We start from the raw sequence: 18,926 nt of genomic DNA, 5'->3' as shown, positions 1-18,926 counted from the left end.
ACGGGGCATTGGTGAAAATTAAAAATGGGCCAACCAGAGAAGCACACGCATGGCTAAGCCAGAGAGAACCCCCCCCCCCCTCTGTGCACTGCACTGCGACTGCCTTTCTGTCATTCCCTCCCTCCTTTTCACTCTATTTTCTCTTTCTGTGTCTGTCATCACTCACTTCAGGCACCTACAGTATGTGTGAAAAAAGAAAAATAGACCACGGGTCTCAGTTAAGATTTTGTTTTAACTAATCTGGCCATGACCCTGAGGAGGAACCTGTGTGTTATGTTTAGACAATCAACTTGGGATTCATTATTGAGGTTAAATAACACTCAGATGTCAGAGGAGAAAGAGGAAATAGGAGGAGAGGGAGTAGAGAGAGAGGTTCAAGGAAGAACACCTACTCTTTTGTTGTTTACTGCCAGCTTTGGCTTAGCAACACATCTCAGACCTCCACTTGAGCAGTGCACAAACTAGTCTGATACCGGAATGAACACACCTACAAACTCTGTGATTTGGCTTTCCCTTTAGAGTGTTTAGCGCTATACCAGATTTGAATATCATTCCCAGAACCGTGGGTGTTAATCTGCTGCTCTAACAGCCTCCACTCTTCTACATAAGGCCTCTACACAAGGCTTTCCTTAAACGTATTTGCAGGGATTTGGTCCTATTCAGCTACAAGAGAATTATTGTGATGGCCACTGATGTTGGGTGATAAGGTCTATCTCAGAGTCTGTGTTCCAGTTCATCTCGAAGGTATTGGATGGGTTTGAGGTCAGGGCTCTGTGAAGGCCAGTCACGTTCTTCCACACCAAACTGGACTAGAGTTTCCACATACTTTTGGCCATGCAGCACACCAGAATCTGTATGGAGTGGTGAGATGGTATATAAATACCAATGAAGTAGATGACCTCCATACCGCCATTGAAAAATGTTTATCGGGTTTTTCAGGATACATCCGTCTGGTGGACCATATTAAGTCCATGTAATTTGGTCACAAATAATACTTTTATGTCCATGTTACCTGGTGATTACTGGATACCTGTAACAAAATGGAAAAACTTCACAAAGGTAACATTGGTGCTCCATACTCCAACAGTGATGTCATTACTTTTTTCAATAATCAGTAATGTCTTACACATACATTACATTACTAATCCTGGAAATTAAGCTTGTTTGCTGCCTTAACTACAGTAGTGTTAGCTAGATGAGAAGACTGGTATCAATTTTATTATGTCTGTGTGTTAATTCCGTACAACAGCTAGCTTTTGCTAAATGATCAAACTATGCCTTCTATTAGCATTACTCTTATGTATGGTCATAGCTAACATAAATGCGTATGTTAGCTACAAGCAATAAATCAAAGGATCACTGTCTGCTTATCAAATCCAGTATCTCATTTTATATTTCTACGCTTGATACGGTGGCAGCCATCTAAAATTGCTGGCTGGGCTGTGACTGGGGCAAATATAAGACACAATGAGTCAAAATTGTCAGCTTTGCAGTTGTTGGAAGGCACTTTTGACGGCTCAAGGATAGCAGCTTCCCCTGCTTCAGGTATTTGTGCTAAGCTTGGCTAAACATTTGGCTATTATTAAATTGATTGCAGTCTTTTCATCTAACTCTCTCAGTGACAAAAGCATTTCCCATAATTTCCAAGTATTGCTTTGTGTAAATCTTCTTGGTTTTTAGTTGGCGAATTTGTGTCAACTATTACGCCAGCTAGATAGAAAAGAAAATTTAAAAATGGATGGTGAGGAGCGGCAGGTTTACCCTGTACCCATTACTTTGAATTAATTTTGGGCAAGGATGCAAAGTACATTATTGTCTCTTGTAAACTTTGTTTCCTCTGCAAAATGCTTTACACTGCAAAAAACACATCAATTTAGTCAAAGCACTGCACCACAGCAAGGTTTATGGTTTATTTTATGTTGGAGGGCTGTTATTCTAGGGGGGTGGAGAAAGAAAATAAGGTAGTAATCAGTTAATTAAGTAATTAGTAAAGTGATGTGACTTTTTAAACATGGAAGAAATTACGAATAATTGATTATATTTTCTAAGTAACTTTCCCCACACTAATTTCACTGTAATTTGAATGGTTCTGATTGCACTTTCTACAATTTCTCTGAAATCTAACATTTACCGAAACAATATCTCAAAATGTTTGCATGTGTGTTTTTTCCACTGAGTTGGATGTAAAGGAAATAGGAGGATTTCAGCTGATAGCTTGAAAAATCAGAACAGCATTACCTCCTAGCCTGAGGATGTGAGCTAGTTTGTTTTTTTAGTCTCTTTGACATGTTTATGTATGAGTCTAATAAGGAGGAAGCCTGCATGTGTGTGTTTGTGTGTGTGCACATGTATGCGCATGCAAGCAGTGTTAATTTAGAACCACAGCACTACGGCAGCAGCCATGTTTGATGGCGAGTGGCTCTGGCAGCTACGATGAGTTCATGAGTACCCCCTTCTGTCTACATGTGCATTGTGGGAAATGCTTGCTCTCCTGACTCTGTCGCCACTGTCCACTCACATCATATAACGTCATGGCGATACGGCCACCACCATTCACACATACACTCACTTTTGTTTTACACTAAGATTTTGTGTTTGTGTTGTTCTTGTTGGGTTTGTGAGTACAGTCATTCGATGTGTGGGGTGTACATTTTCATTGGTGTGCATCCTTTTGGAAAGCTTGATTTAAACATAAAAAAAACCAACTACAAATGAAACAAAACCTGACTGATCAATCTTAAATGCCAGGAGAGAGACCTGGCTGGCAACCCTAACAAAATAATAAAAGTTAAAAAAGAGAACACAGAAAGTCAAACTGTCAACACGAGAACACAAACACACACACTGCATTTTTGTTCACAAACAGGATGTGGTCTAATGGGCAAGAAATGGTCTGTGTCTAATGATGAGGTCCATTTTCATCATTATGTATGTGTGTGTGTGTACACATCCATGCACTCTTGAATGTGATAATAATAATAATTTTGATTTGATAATTTTTATTTTCATAGGATGCAATTTTAGGTCTGACACCCAAGTTCTGAGAAAGGAACACACTGACAGACAGACAGACAGGTGCGGAGAAATAAAGACAAAATAAAGATAAAATAGATAAAATAAATAAGTAAGAAAAATAAGATATAAAATAAATGAGATTTGAAAAACTGATAGTAAAACCAGAGGAAAGGTCATAGTGTTATTAAAATTAAAAAGATTTTTCTGTTTGGGAGCATGAATCTGTTCAGCAAATTTCATGACAAACTGATCAGATTATGAGAGAAGGCAGACAGACAAATTATTCAGTAGACATATTTTGTATGCTGCCAGGGCTTGAATAGACTTTTTGTATAACAGTTTCCAGAACAGTACAGTATACTGTTTGAAGAGAGTTGTCCTCATGTGGCCCCTACTGTACCTTATTGCCTAGACCAGTGTTTCTTAAACTTCACTGGTGCGTCCTGATATACACAGTATTATTTCTTGTTTGTTTTATATTGACTGCTGTGTCTTACCATTACAGTTTTTATCCAACAATGAGTAGTGTCTGCAGTGTGTTCTGTATTGTGAAATGTGAAGTAATGAAAGCTTTAAAAGACATCCATTGATGAGACACCTGCATAAGGGGCAGCTATGACTCAGGAGGCAGGGCGGATTGTCCACTAACCGGAAGATCAGCGGTTCGATCCGCAGCTTCTCCAGTCTGCATGTTGAAGTGTCCTTGGGCAAGATACTAAACCCCAAATTGCTCCCGATTGCTGTGCCAGCGATGTGTGAATATGTGTGTGAATGTGCATTAGATTAGATCCTGATGAGCAGGTTGACACCTTGTATGGCAGCCTCTGCCTTCAGCATACAAATGTGTGTGTGAATGGGTGGTCGGAAGACTAGAAAGGCGCTATATAAATGCAGTCCATTTATCATTTAACATAAGTACTCATGGTAGTAGTAGTGAGGGAATGGTAAGTGAGTTCTTCCACAGGCATTAAAATATCCAAGATAAAAAAGGAAGAACACTGGCATTGCTCATGGTTCAGAGATAAATCTCACCCCTCATTCTCCTTTCTGAGCTGAAATGGCAGACAGGCAGGTAGAAATGCTTAATGCAGCAGCCACAGGCTAACAATTGAATTTAAGCGTTCACCGGTTGGGTCTGTTTAAATGTCAGGCAGACAAGCCAGCAGAGAGACAGTCTGTGACGCAGACAGACAGTCTGTGACCAGCTGTTAGTGTTGAGACAGACAGGCACGCAGTTATTCAGTCAGGTTGTCAGCACCATGTTCTCCTGTCTGTCCTCTGGGAGCCCCCGTCTCCTCTTACTGGGATGTGTGAAAAACTCAATCACAGCCCCCGGCCCAGCTGGGCAGGGTCACAGTAATTAAACTACATCACTCAGCCTCACAAGAAAGCTGCGTTTTTCTCTCATTTTTTCTCAGCTTCATCTTTCTGCCTCATTTTTTCCCCCCCATTTCAGCTGTTTTATGTTTCTTCATCTATGTCTAAAGCGGAGTTAATCATGTTTTGGCCACTTTGGGACCAGAAAAGCTACAAAAGGAGCCCCAAACAGCTTTGACATTGCCTAGGAAATGTCTAACGTCTTAGTAAACAGTTGCTTTTTTAGTTGCTGGGGTGTAATTCTCTGTGTGTTTGTGACTGTGAGTGACCTCTTTCACATTACATGTAGCCTTTTGATACATTGGTAATATAAAAATATTGATTAGTGGGGCTTGAGTCTCTGACAGGAGTGTAAAGTCTTCTATTTAACAGGCAGTGTTGTGTTTGAACCTTTTTTTTCACCTTGTCCTGGTGAACTCTTGTCTTCATTTCTGTTCACCCATTGTCCTCTTCACACTTCTATTCATGTTTATGAAAGCTCATCCATCGCACCGCTTGGAGGGCAATGTAATTTAGTTCTAAAACGATCTCCATTTACCAAGGAGTGAACATGATTATCAGTCACGGTTGAATTTTGTCGACTTTTTGTGAAATGAGTCCTGTGAAGAACAAAAGATAATAGACAGCTAAATGAAGTGAAGTCTGTTTTTCTTCCTACGGACTTTGATGGGCAGCATGAATCACTCTTATCTGTCTGCCTTGCTCTGCCATTGTGTCTTCAAGGTTAAATTAGTTGAAGTTCTATTTATATTACAGCAATAAATGTTGAATCACAGCATTGTGAAATATATTTGATGAACCACAGCAGGTACTTTTAACTGATTGTGTGTGTATGTGGATTTGTAGACCCATGTGTAAATTATGTATGCGTCTTTTTATGTTTCTTTGTAAATCTATTATGGTCCGACTGCAAAGACGAGCAAAAATCTGCCTGCTCAAACATGTCTTCAGGGTCGTACCTGTGTGTGACAATATAGAGGGAAGTGGCATGTGACTCTGCGTGTGTGTGAGCGAGTGACAGATGATAGGATCACCCTCCATATTTCCTGTGCCACTGTCTGGCGCCCACATGGATATATTGTGGCGATGATAAAGGGATATTAAAAGTCATAGCTTTTTCTCCAGCCTGCTCCCTGCCCGACTGTCTGTCTACACAGTCATCAAATCACCCCTTCACGGGCAAATGTGCTCACACATACACACACATACGTGTGCGCACTTAGCAGAACAAAGTGAGTTACTGATTGTGGAGGATATAAAAACAGCACAGAGGGATGATTCATAGCTTTATAGCCTCTTTTCATTTTGTTTCTCCAGGTCACAGTGGCTCTATGTACTGTGAATAGACTTTTCTGGCTTGCTTTTCATTTGTCCATTAACGTCATTCCCAGAACACTAACATTTTTTTAATCACAGGTTGTCTCAACTTTTAAAGTTTTATTGTTCAATTTGCAAAGTGTAGACATACAAGCTTTACATGTGGGCTGCAAATCATTCAAAATCAAACTATGTCAATTGAAGTAGTACATGCAACATGTTTTTTTATTGTAGGCATATGAACAAAGACTAATTCCCATCAAAATGTAGCATAAATTAATTATTCCCAAATTTTGATTATATGAAGCAGCTATAGAAACTTAATATTCTAAAGAAAATTAAAGTGTGCCTCCTGCTTGAGAAAAACTTACTTGGACTAATATTTGTTGGGGTGAAGCTGAAGGGTTATTTGGTGGTTCAAATGGTGCTGTGGGTTTGACACAGTATGACAAGGATAGTAGTTACTCAGGTTGGTTGTAGCTGTGATGTGTTTTGTAGTTGCAAGGGAGTTCTGAATAGTTGCCAGTCACATAGTTGTAGTAGTATCAGTGGTTTTAGTAGCAGTTGTAGCACTCACAGAGTGGTCCATTGGGAGAAATAGTGCACTTGAATGTTTCAGCACTATTGGAAGGACAGAAACTTGTTAGGTATACCATTAACGTATTTCCTGACTTGACGGCCAATACGGGTCACTTGAACACTCTATTAATCAACTGACTGAGGCGTAATGGATTGTGGGATACTGAGAGCTGCAAAGGATAAAGTTTACCAAAAGAAGGCTGTATTTATCATTCGTATATGACTAGACCTGAACTTAGACACAGCTACTATGTGTGAATGTTCATTTAATAAGTTTGGTACAGTGCGTGTGAATGCATGTATGCATGCTCATGTGTGGGTATTAGATAGGTGGTGCTAAGAAGCTTTTCCTCCACATGCTGGTTGGCAGTCCTCATCAATATGTCATCTTTAAGTCATCCCTCAGCTCTGGTCTCTCACTTTTTAATCTAGGTTCCCTACACTGAGCTGAAAATTAGAGAAACACATGATAAATAAAAATCCTAATTTGAATGTGGAAAAGTAATGAGAGAACTATAAAAAGGAACATTTGAAAATCCATCACTGTCAGAGAATTTGATCAACTGCAAATCCCGTGCATGAAATATGTATAAAACAATATATTCCATATTACAAAACAGGCACTTTCATCCCTGCAGAGTGATTCCACCCATAATGATAATTCCCATGAAGCACAGATGTGCTTTATCAGTTACCATGCCAACTGGTAACCAGGGAACAATAAGTGACCTTTCTTGTTTTCTACTTTTTTCCTGCATGTGTGTTTGTGTGTGTGTGACTTATTTGAAGAATTTCTTTCAGTGAGTCCTCCAGTGTGTGCTTCCCACCACATAACAGCTATTGTACCCTTGAGGATTTTCTGCCTGTTTTGGGACTCCCGACGGCACTTAACTGAGAGGTTTAAAAAAAAAAAAAAAAACATACCCATTTGGGATGTTATAAATAATATCATTTACAGTCAGATGTGTTTTAAAAAAGCATCATGAATGCAGGTTCCAATAAACAAGACAAAAGTATTTGTTTCATTTCAAATTTGTTAGAGACACAAGGGTGGGGTAAATCAAAAGTTATCATATGGTTAATTTTTTAAACAATGTACATTTTCTTGCTGTAAACTGTCATCATGGGTGTTAAAAGAAAGTTTTTACAGAACAACAAATGTCTAGAAATACACTTTTTGTAACATCAAAATAAAGAAATAAAGAGCACAATATCAGAGGGCTGAAATACTACTATTTACTCACCTGACCCAAATGCAGACCATTACCCTGCGACAGGACAGACAACTTCACATGTAGCACTCATCTAGAAATACAAATTAAACAGAAAATAACCATTAGTATCCAGTAGATAAATGAACTCTGTAGGCTCCTGGACGAGCCCCCAATTGTTATGACCGGCTCAGACAACAAAGGAGGGAGAAGTAAATAACAATAATAGCAATGGGGTGTGGAAGTCAGTATCAGTGGTGTTTGAAAGTGTATGAATGTGTTGTCAAATGTGAGGTGCGAAACAAAACGCAAAGAGGAAACGCAAAAAACAACCACAGCTTGGTGAGTGGGGAAGGGATCAGAGAGGGACTGGAATCAGGGCAGGCAGGCTTAAATACATTTTGGGGTACTGTTATTGTTGGCTCCACCCATCCAAGGACCAGCAACATACAGACATAAACCACAGGACCAAAGGCAACAGAGGCAACAGGCTCTGGGGCCGTCACGGCTTCTACACAAGCTCCAAATTGGTTTTTACTTTCATGGCTTAACAGTAGTATTGAGTCTAATTCTCTTAACACATGTTTCCCTCCACCCTACTTCAGGCAGTGCTGTAGCCAGGAGCCGAGAAAAACTGAGGTCATGAATCCAAATCCCTCCACTTCCTGAAGAAATGTTTTATTAATTACCAACATTTCATTAATTATTTCAACTGTTCAGTTATATTTTCTGTATCTTTTGAGAGAAATACTTAATACTGTAATTATATTCTTATATAGGTTTATATTTGTTGTTTTAGTCTAAAAAAAAAAATCATGTGTAATACATGTGCACTTATAGAATGTAAACTACAGTAGATGAGGACATGACCTCAGCTTCATCTATGGTAGATATGGTTTCACACCTCTGAACACTGCCTGTATCTCACATTTATTCTTTTAACTGAATCAAATGTGATGTGAAAACAAAATGGCTATGTGTATCAACAGCTATGAAACAAGATCTGGGAATGTAGGGAATGTGTAGGAATGTTGTATTATTAGTAGTATTATTCCTGGTCTACGTTCTCTCTTCCTTTCTACTTTCACTTACCTTCTATTTCTTTGCGGTAATTGTCATTTTCATATTCATCTTCCTCTCTTTCTTGTCAACCTCTCTCCTGCATATCATCTCTCTCTCTCTCTCTCTCTCTGTCTCTGTCTCTCTCTCTTTAGCCTGGAGCGTGTGTTTTTTTCTGTGTGTTTTAGTGGAGCACTTAAGTCTCCCCCTCTGTGTACAGCCTGTAATGAGGGCTGCCAGCTGTGGCTCAATGGTCAGTGCACACACACACACACACACACACAGTATGTTGCTCCTCCACTTGTAGGTAAAAGCAGATATAAACAGCACATGATGTAATCAGACACATATGTGACCAAACTACAGGCTGTGTGTGTGTGTGTGTGTGTGTGTGTGTGTGTGTGTGTGTGTGTGTGGAAGAAAGCAAAAAGATGTTTTACTTGTTCTGAACTGCTTTTATCTGTTTTATATCATTGTAAATTGAATGTATTTGGGTTTTGGACAAAAAATATCAGGCTATTGGGCTCTGGAACATTGTGATTGGCATGTTTCTCTACTTCCTGTCATTCTAGAGACTAAACGATACATTTATATAATCAACAGATTAAACGCTCATGACAATAATTGTTGCAGTCCTCATTTTGACCAATCAATGAATCAATTAACAACCCCACGGCACTGATGTTTTCCAGCTTCCTTGGAAAAGTACTCAGATTTGCAATCTTGTTATTGTTCCAGTTGTCGCTGCAGCGATTGGTTTATTAATCAATTAGTTGAATAATAAAAAAAGTAATTAATGATTTTGTCAACTGTTAATTAAATATCTTTATCTAAATATCTTTAAATATCAAGCAGTTTTAAGTTTCAATACATTGAAAAGCTAATCACAATATCAAACAGTAATGAAAATAAGCATTATTTACAGCCCTTGTAGTACTGAAATTTACTCGTTTGGTCATTCAGCATTAATCAGCAACAGTTTTGATAAACGATTCATTGATTCAGTCATTTATCAAGCAAAAATTCAATTTCAAATTGGTTATCTTTGGCTTTTGGACTGTTGGTTTAACAAAACAAGCAATGTGAAGTAGGGATACACGATATTGGATTTTTTTGCCGATATCCAATATGTCGATATTTCCAACTCATTGTGGCCGATTGCCGATGCCGATAGCGATATATGCACATATTTTTTTCCAGCTGGCTGAGGAGACTATTATGCATGCAGGCATAGATTTTACTAAGTATCATCAAGAAAGACAATATATGAAGGAAGAACTTAGGAAGACTGGAGTTCAGGAGCTCAGGTTAAAACTTTAATGAACCTGCCAAGTGGGTGGAGCAGTAGAGTTTTCTTTGAGTTCATAAAACAGACAGGATTAATGTGTAGGATTTAATCTCTGGGCCACACTACGGAGCAGAAGGTGGCGGTAACGCACCTAATATGCTGTTTGCCAACCGCCGTTATAAACCAAAAAGAAGTTGTTTTTTCCAAACATAGTGATACATCCTGACAGCCAAAGTGTTTCCTATCTGTGCAGCCGAACGTAGCAGCACCTTGACGGACTATTTCACCTCGATGGTCCCGGTGCTTCCTCTGCAGGCTCCACTTAACTCAGCTGCCCGTCAGACCCGCTGCTTCTTTGCACTTTAACCTGAATAACAAACCGGGGCTCAGTGCTCTGGTTGGATCCACATGGAGAGCAGGGGCTAACGTTAGCTGAGAGGCTAGTGGAGCGTTAGCCGCAGCATGACCGGAGCTAGCCTCTGCTAGCCTCCCAGCTAACGTTAGCCCCGGCTCTGTTTGGATTCAACCTAATCCAAGCTGGTCTGATGGGATGCTGAGTAAAGTGGAGCCTGCGGAGGAAGCACCGGGACCATCAGGGTGACACAGTTGAGGGAAGCACAGTCAGGCAGCGGAGGAGAAGGCGACATATTGGCCTCTCATAATCAGCAGAATTCGCCGATGTCAATATTTCATTTTAGAGCTTTTATCGGCCGATACCGATGACGTGCCGATAATATTGTGCATCCCTAATGTGAAGACGTCACTTTGGGCTCTGAAATCAATCTTAGTACTAAAGTTAAACACTGATTCACTTTGCAAAGATGCTTAATTTAGGGAAACCCTGGTGGCCTGTAAGTTGGGGCGCTGACATCTGTTGCATGTCATTCTCTGTCTCTCTCTCCTCAACGCCGGTCATCTTTCTACTGTGTCTCTGTTACAAAGGCATACAGCATTTTTTTGTTTACCTGAGATTGTACTTACCTTTTACAGCTCTGATTTTTACCCATGCTTATTGCATGTTTGTATCTGTGTCTACGTACAGAATCCTGGCCACGGTGGGTTCAGACTTTGACCTGCGAACACTGCGGGCGGTGAGAGTGCTGAGACCCCTCAAACTCGTGTCAGGAATCCCCAGTAAGTCACTCTGTCAACACCTCATGATATTATGTATTAAAGCAGAGACTGTGCTGTATACAAAGTGCCTTGTATAAAGTCCAGGAAGGTTGTCTGAGTTAAAAAGGAAATGACTTAATTCTCCTTAGTTTCATACAAAAGTGAAATATTTGTGAATAATTTATATTTTTTATCATTTAATTCAATTTTAAATTAATTTGTAAAATTGTTTTGAAAAGTCCCTCACAAATAAACCTATTTAAAGGTGTGTGTCATTACCAGTAAACAGCTCTCTCTTTTGACTGGTTAGTATTTACAAGAAGTTGCAAGAAAATTGCATATTTGCTTGTTTCTTAGTTAGATGAAGCAATTCAGCCTTTAGAGCAAACTAGTCTTTAATCATCTTTACTATGTTTTGTGTTTTTAATTTGAACGTTTTCAGTAAAACACTGAAATTAGGAACATGCTCTACGGATTTACTGAATTGTCAACTACTTGCTTGAATTAGAATTGTTAAGAATAATTTGTTTTTATTATGACTTTGGTGTAATTTTTGCAGTTTTGGCGATCATTCCAGTCAGTAAAAGTAACATTGTATTCACCAAGTTCCTTGATCGGGGAATGACATCACTAAAAACAAGTCAGATGAGGCAAAAAACACAAGCAGTCAGACAATTAGACAGTCAGACAGATTGTAAACAAACCTTTGACTTTTGTTGTAGCATTGTTGATGAGGACAATGATAGAAACGATATCAAAGCCACAAAAATAAGACCCAGGCTGTATCTGAAGCTGAGGTTAAGCTGAGCCAAACCCGCTAACACTCTCTTTCCCTCTCCTCTCCTCCATCCTTTTTCTGTCCCTCAGGCCTCCAGGTGGTATTGAAGTCTATAATGAAAGCCATGGTTCCTCTGCTTCAGATCGGCCTGCTGCTTTTCTTCGCCATTGTCATGTTTGCCATCATCGGGGTGGAGTTTTACATGGGCAAATTCCACACCACCTGCTTCAAGATCAACACTGGTGAGAGCAACAGCCCGGCTGTGGCGAGCGTTCGTCCGGTAACACCGATTATCAACTGAGTTCATGTCAGGAAAAACTTTTTTTTTTTATATTTGTGTTCCTGTATTTCTTACAGATGAGAATGGATTTTTCATTACATATTTATGCAGGCGTACATAAATTATTCATAAGTTGTGTGTGTCTCACAAGTAGCTGCACATTGGCAGCGCTGGCAGGCAGTGTGCCTATATCAACGAAACAAACAAGTGCACAGCAGAATTTTTGACAGCCATTTTTCACATCTTGATTTTGATGCATGGTAATTTCAGTCTTCACATTCTGATTGATAGCTTCTGCTGTAACTCAATAGGGATGCTTACAATATGCACTCGGCCTCCTGATCGAACGCTACCTCAGATGGTGTTAATGAGGTTACAATTCACTGGTTCCATTTTCTCCCACATCAGAGGTGTGTGCCAAGACCATTTTCCAATTCATCAGACTTTTTAAATGGATTTTACCTTTCAAGCAGCTATTGTGTCCCATTCATGTTCAAAAATAATCTCTTGAACGACAACTCTTAAAACTTGAACATCCTGTTTTGTTCTGTATTGTTGTTGGTTGCTTTATTTAAAAAGTCTGCACCTCCTTACATTGTACTGAAAATATTATGTAACATTTTATTTCACTGATCCTGACGCTTCTTATTTATTTCCTAGAACATTTCTATGTGATGTGGTACTAATTATAGGAACAAATGAATAAGGGGTTCAATTTTCATACAAATGAATTGAAAGCAATGGCTGCCTGTAAGGTGGCAGAACTACATCAACACAATTTATACATTTAAAATACTTAACTGTCATGTAAAGTATGACGTAGATGAGTATGAGCCAACAAAATTACCGGTATGGTCCTTTAATGTGTGAAAATAAAAAGAGAGGGAGAAAACAAGAGAGATAAGTCTCCTCCACTGTGTATGAGTTAGCAAAGAAGCAATTTCAGATAAATCACAGCCAGCTTATTATTGCAGTGTTATTATTAAACTACAGCATTATACTAATTGTAGAAAACAGTCAGACTGCTTGGCTGAAATTACCCAATGTGTAATGCACAAAATTAAAAAATTATGAGAGGGCTTTATTTCCCTGCTGCTGGTGTCAGATAGAGTGTCAAGGCGTGACTTGAGGGTTATTGGCTGGGCCAGCTGTAAAATATGGATATTTGTCTATCAGTGTGTTTGTGTGTGTGTGCATGTTCAACCCGGTCAGGGTGCTGGTAGTGGTGTGAGCAGTTGTGACAGCCTGCTAATGTACAGTACGTGTGTTATTGAGTTATTTTAGTCACAGAGACGCAGCAGGGTTTGATTAAGCTGAGCAGCACCAGTAACAACTTTCTACGTGAGAGCAGCTGTGTTGCATTTCTCTTTCTCTCTCTATCTCTCTCTGTGTGTGTGTGTGTGTGTGTGTGTGTGTGTGTGTTAGTCTGGCGTATGAATAAATAAGAGATAACCAGGTAAAGCGGGGTAAAGCCGCTGTGTATCATATGTGTGAGTCTGTTTGCATATTTCCAACTCTTCCTTGACTTCTTTCTCCTGGCTTCTTCTTCTCTTTAATTATTTCTGCTTAGACTTTGCCTTTGGATAAGTAATAAACACATTGCCATGAGTCATTTATGCAGTTTTTTGTAGGACAAACGCACAGAAGGATTGACTTGGATAATCTCCCTTTTGACATTAGATTATAAACTAACTCCACAAAGAACAAAGCTGTTTAAGATCTTCTTTAGACTTCTGTAGATTTATATTAACTGATGAGTTTTGAAATGACAGCTACTTTCAACATCCCATCTCCACTTGCACTGCTCATTGCATTGAAATGCTGTACTGGTATTCATGGCGCTCCACTAAAATATTCATGACTGCTCCTATGAATTTGTTCACATGCACATGGAATTGGACAGCGTGACACTGAAAAGCCCTCAGCACTATGAAATAAATAAATAATCCAAACTTTCTGCAAGATAGCAACATCTTTAGGTTCATCTTTCATTTTTGTTTTTTGATCTTCATCATAAAAATACATGTAAAATATATAGTTTTGACTAAAATAAAATACATTTTAAATGAAGAGCCCTAATTATTTCCTAAATATTCTAATTTTTCAATAAGGAACTTCACCCAGTGGAAGAAAATAAAGACCTGAGATATTTCCACATCATCTGTGGTCACTGAGTGCAGATGACACAGCACCTGTTAGGAGGAAGTAAAGGACACATTTTACTGGAGTGACACCAGAGGGATGTTGGCTGTGCAATCTGGCTCTGCAAATCATTGTTAAAACTTGGCCCAGCTTGGATTGAGGCACTATCCCTCATGAAACGATGGGTGCACAAGACATCTGTTATACTCAGCACATTTATTCTTTATTCTGATCCCCATCTGCTGACATGTGCGCCAGCACATCCTTTAAGCAAACTCTCATCATCCGTGTACCCTGGTACTGTCATCTCAGAGTCACTTCATAATCTCTGAAAACTCAAGCACATAGATGGGAAAAAAAACTTCTTGTTTACTTAGAGAAAGTCCACACTCAGAGGACTGAACCTGAAAACATCATCTTCTGTCTGTCAGTGTCAATATAACTGATCACACATAGACTTTGTAATCACAAAATAGTGGTTTGATTAATATCTCAATGCTGCATCCTGATAAATACTTGTCTGACAACTAAAATATATATGTACATGACAACAATGTAATCATGAACGGCCTGTTATGAAACACGGTATATGTGATGATGGAAAGCAGGAAGAGACAGAGCCGAGGTTTTCAGCTGACACTCAGCAAAGTAACTGGCCTGTGTCTGTCCCACTGCTGACCAGATGTGGGACAGATTGTGCTGTGATGCACAAATTTGTTGTTTGCTGACTGAAACAGGGTGAAAAAGAAGTAATTTAAAACATTCCTTCTGTTCAGGAGATCTTTACAGAAATAATGGAGACACTAGTGTGTTTTCAACAGTGTTTTCTGGACAGTTTTAATGTGAATATGTCTTTATTTACATCATTACCTGAATCCTCTTCAATGCTGTGTGATATTAGGATTGGATTCAACACAATGAGCTATACACATGAAGACCAATAAGCATCAAGGTCTGACTCAGGCACTTGGAACTAGTGTGGGTATGGTGTGTTGGCAGCTGCAGCAGTGGTGCAGAGCGTGCACCAGTACGTGTCACAAGATAAACTGTGAGCACAACTGAGATCTCAGTTTGATTGGGCCAGCTGGACAACAGCATGAATATCAACATGTTCAGGTTTAAGGCTGACCTTCTTACTTGCAGGTTTTTCATCATAGGAACTTAACTGTGACCCTGACACTGTCAAGTACATCGAATCACTTGAATATTTTTTTTGCTGTTATGAGGTTGTGACCTTCAATTTGTCTGTAATCTTGATTCATTTTCCTAATGGTTTCACTGCACAGTTTTGCAGGATGGTGTTTTTCAGTCACTGCAAACTTTTGTCTCTGATTCCAGCTGTTTATCAGGGCTTTGATATCTTTGTTTGTCCAACATGCACATTTCAGAGTTTTTTACGTTGTGGGTGCGATAGTAAAATAGTGGTTATTGATCTGTGCTTGTTGTAGAAGTACTTGTTGTGATGTAAAGGCACAGTTGTTTTATCAATCATGATTGTCAGTACTGGTAGCACCATCTTGAAGTAGAACATTTAGTTAGGATCTCCTCTTGAGCATGACAGAAATTTCAAAAACCTTTCCCCAAAGTGTACAAATAATAACGGAAATAAAATCAGAACCTGGCCACATGTAAAAATATATCGGAAAATAGGTACATTTTGTATTTTCTTAGGTGAAAGAACTTAGGTAATATGTGTGTAGAAGACAGGTCTGTGATAGTGGCTGCTGGTTAGGTGCCTCAGCTGTTAGAACAGTGGCACTCTGTTGAAGTGTACCAATGAAAAGTGAGCCAACCACCAGAGCAAAGCTCTGAATTCACCAGTAGATCTTAGCACTGACCTTCACCTGTGGTCACAAGCTTTGTGTACTGACAGACAGAATGAGGCTGCAGCCTCACTCTCCAAGATAAGATTATAGGTCAGTGGTCTTCATTGAGAGGAATCAGTTGAGTTGGGCGGGGCAGCAGGGAGGGACGCCTCTGTGAGTTTCCCTTTTCAAGTGTTGCAGGCATGACTGATGACTGATTGTGAGGAGGTCATGGGAAACATTGGAGCAGCGTGAGGCAGCTGAAGGAAGTTATAAAGAGAAAAGGACATTTTGGCTGCTCTGCTTTCTCTGCCACAGTTCTGACCCACATAAACAGTAAAAGTGTGACCACTAGAGGGCATTCGGATCATTTCAGTGGCTTAAGTACTATCGTATTGTAGAACTACCATAGGTGCAGACAAGCTGAGATCTATCTATTTATGTATAAAATTGTTTAAGAGCAGTTTAAGTAAATATCACCAAATTTACAAGTTCACCAGAAAACAGAAATATGCATATCAAAACTCATTCCCTCCCTTCCTTTATTTCTCTTTTGATCAGGTGAGAGAGCAGCAGACTGGCCTTGTGGTCTTGAGCCCCCCGCCAGGACGTGTCCTAACGGTACCGAGTGCAAAGGGTACTGGACTGGGCCCAACTTCGGTATCACAAACTTCGACAACATCCTATTTGCAGTGCTTACTGTGTTCCAGTGCATCACCATGGAAGGCTGGGTGGACATCCTCTACAGTGTGAGTCTATACACACCAAAAACTTTGGACTTCGTCATATAAGCTTGATTTCCTGCTGTCTGTCTGTTTTTCATCACTACCTTGTAACACACATCCTTCATCAACATCTCTAGCTATCACATTTTAGGTTATCATCTTTGCTCAGCTATTTATCGCTCCCCAGTGGCAGGTCTTAAAGATGTCGTGTTAGTTAAGTTAGTGCCAGCTTGCTATGAAATCTGGTATGGATATTCACGGTCCTCAGAGGATGAACCTTAATGTTTTTGGAGGCCTCCTGACATTTCCTCCTCTGCTGTTCTCAGGCCAAAATCTTATACATACAAAAAAATCTAAATCTAATGGCACCATGAACTTATCTGAGAACCTTCATGTTCCTCAGAGGATGAACCTTTTCTCTGTTGGACACCTCATGAGCTCTCTGCCCTCCTCTGATCTAAATGCCAAGTTATCTTTTTATTTAATGTACCAGGGAATGTGTTGAGCATACTGTATTCATCCTCTCATGGGGATAAACCATGTTGATTTTAATGACCTAATGGCCTTTTCTCTAGCACCACCCTCAGGACAACCTTTACAATGTTAGCCCTACCGCTGACATTAGGGTTAGACTTGCAGAATCATGTCGTTTTTGCCATCTCTCACTTTAATATTTCGGGGTGTAAAGAACATTTCAGCCCTTGGGAACCACTAGGGATGGTTTATACATGAATAATTCATTTAAAAAAAAGGGTTTTATTGAGCATACACATTCTTTTTACACCACGCATATGCTTAACATTCATGTAGAGACACACACCTGGACCTGGAAGCTGCCAACCACAAAACAGTGACCAGTGAGCAGCTCCCCTGGAGCATTTAGAGGATTGGTTTGTGGCTGAAAGGCACGTTAAAGGTAGTTGTTAATGGAGTTAAGAGCAATATTCATTGTTTTTACCCTCAGATTTTTCATATTGATTCATGAACTTAAACATGACACTATCTCATCTTTGATATCTTACCCATCTGTGTGTGTAAGCCAGCGTGCTGAAGCACAGATGGTGAACAGGTAAACACTTCAGGGTGTCAGTGTGTCAGTTTTGGTTCTGCATGGCTGGTGAGGTCACAGCAGTGGCACAGTGGACACATTGTACCTGTGCAATGTTAGTGTTCATGTATGCAGAGTATGAATGCACTGCATATCACTGCTTCCAACATGCTCGTTAAGCTGTTTTTGAAACATTAATTACTGCCTAAAGGTGTGTTCGGACATGACTTGAAGTGAGGCTACATGATTGCATATACAGTCAATGCAAAGATACAAGTGGAGGCAAACAGACCGGGGTTCTGAGCAGCCCAAATTGTGATAGTAAAAAAAAGCAAGTTGAAAATGTTTCTACAATGTACATACCACAAAAACACAGGTCAAAAATGCACAAAGAGAGGGAGGGGGACTAAATGACATTAACAATCTGCGAGTGCACTCAGAGCAGAGATGCTGTGGCCATGTGGTTTGTGTCTAAGACAACTGGGTCACCAGGACATTCCCTCTAGTCATACAAGTTTTTAGTACCTTTTGTCTCTGTTACCAACCCAAACAGTTTTGTTATCTAAATGCCAGCAAAAAAAAAAAATGCCAGTACATCTTTGGTTTTTCAGGGCAGCCAAAAGCATGATAGCGCCTTTTAAAAACACACAGTCCCGGAAACAAAAAGAAAAACAAGACTCTCTAAAGGATGAGGGAGCTCCAGCCAAGCAGAACTAAAAAATGGGAGGTCTCTGAGCCAGTCCCACAATGAGAGTCTGACTCAGAGCTTCATCAGTTGTTTAAGGCATAATATTGGACTAGCAGTACCTGCCAAATGAGGAAATACAACACAAATGTCCACCTCAAAATGCTTTCAAGTCATTTTGAAAGGTTGCTTGTGGTGCAGGGACACATATATATGGTTTAAGGAAAAGGAGAAGAGAGGAGAATAATGTTGTTTAATTTGATTCAAAAATACCTCTGAGTATATGACCTCAAAATAGCATGTCTTACTTTCTAGAAAAACATCACTACTAGGGATGTCAACAGTTAACCGTTAATGGGTTAACCGCCAAGAATATTTTAGAGCGGTTACGCATGTTGGTCTATAGATTAATTTGCATACACACTCTGCTAATGGCTAGACAGTTACAGGTTCACAACGTCAGATGTTCTTTTTGAATGGCGAAAGTACCAATGTAAAACCGAC

General features: G+C 39.7%; 1 protein-coding gene across 3 annotated transcripts in view; it reads left to right on the top strand.

Moving 5' to 3' along the window:
- Nucleotides 1-18,926, top strand: part of cacna1bb (calcium channel, voltage-dependent, N type, alpha 1B subunit, b) — a 169,964-nt gene that overhangs the window by 50,750 nt on the left and 100,288 nt on the right. For all 3 annotated transcript variants that reach the window (XM_044334119.1, XM_044334118.1, XM_044334117.1), the window contains 3 exons: nucleotides 10,889-10,980; nucleotides 11,827-11,979; nucleotides 16,526-16,713. In XM_044334119.1, the coding sequence (XP_044190054.1) occupies nucleotides 10,889-10,980; nucleotides 11,827-11,979; nucleotides 16,526-16,713 (433 nt within the window). The remainder of the gene's footprint in view (nucleotides 1-10,888; nucleotides 10,981-11,826; nucleotides 11,980-16,525; nucleotides 16,714-18,926) is intronic.

Source organism: Thunnus albacares, chromosome 18 (genome assembly GCF_914725855.1).
Source record: "Thunnus albacares chromosome 18, fThuAlb1.1, whole genome shotgun sequence".
NCBI lineage: Eukaryota > Metazoa > Chordata > Actinopteri > Scombriformes > Scombridae > Thunnus > Thunnus albacares.
Note: the sequence above shows the minus strand (reverse complement) of the source record. Positions and strands in the feature narration are given on the sequence as shown.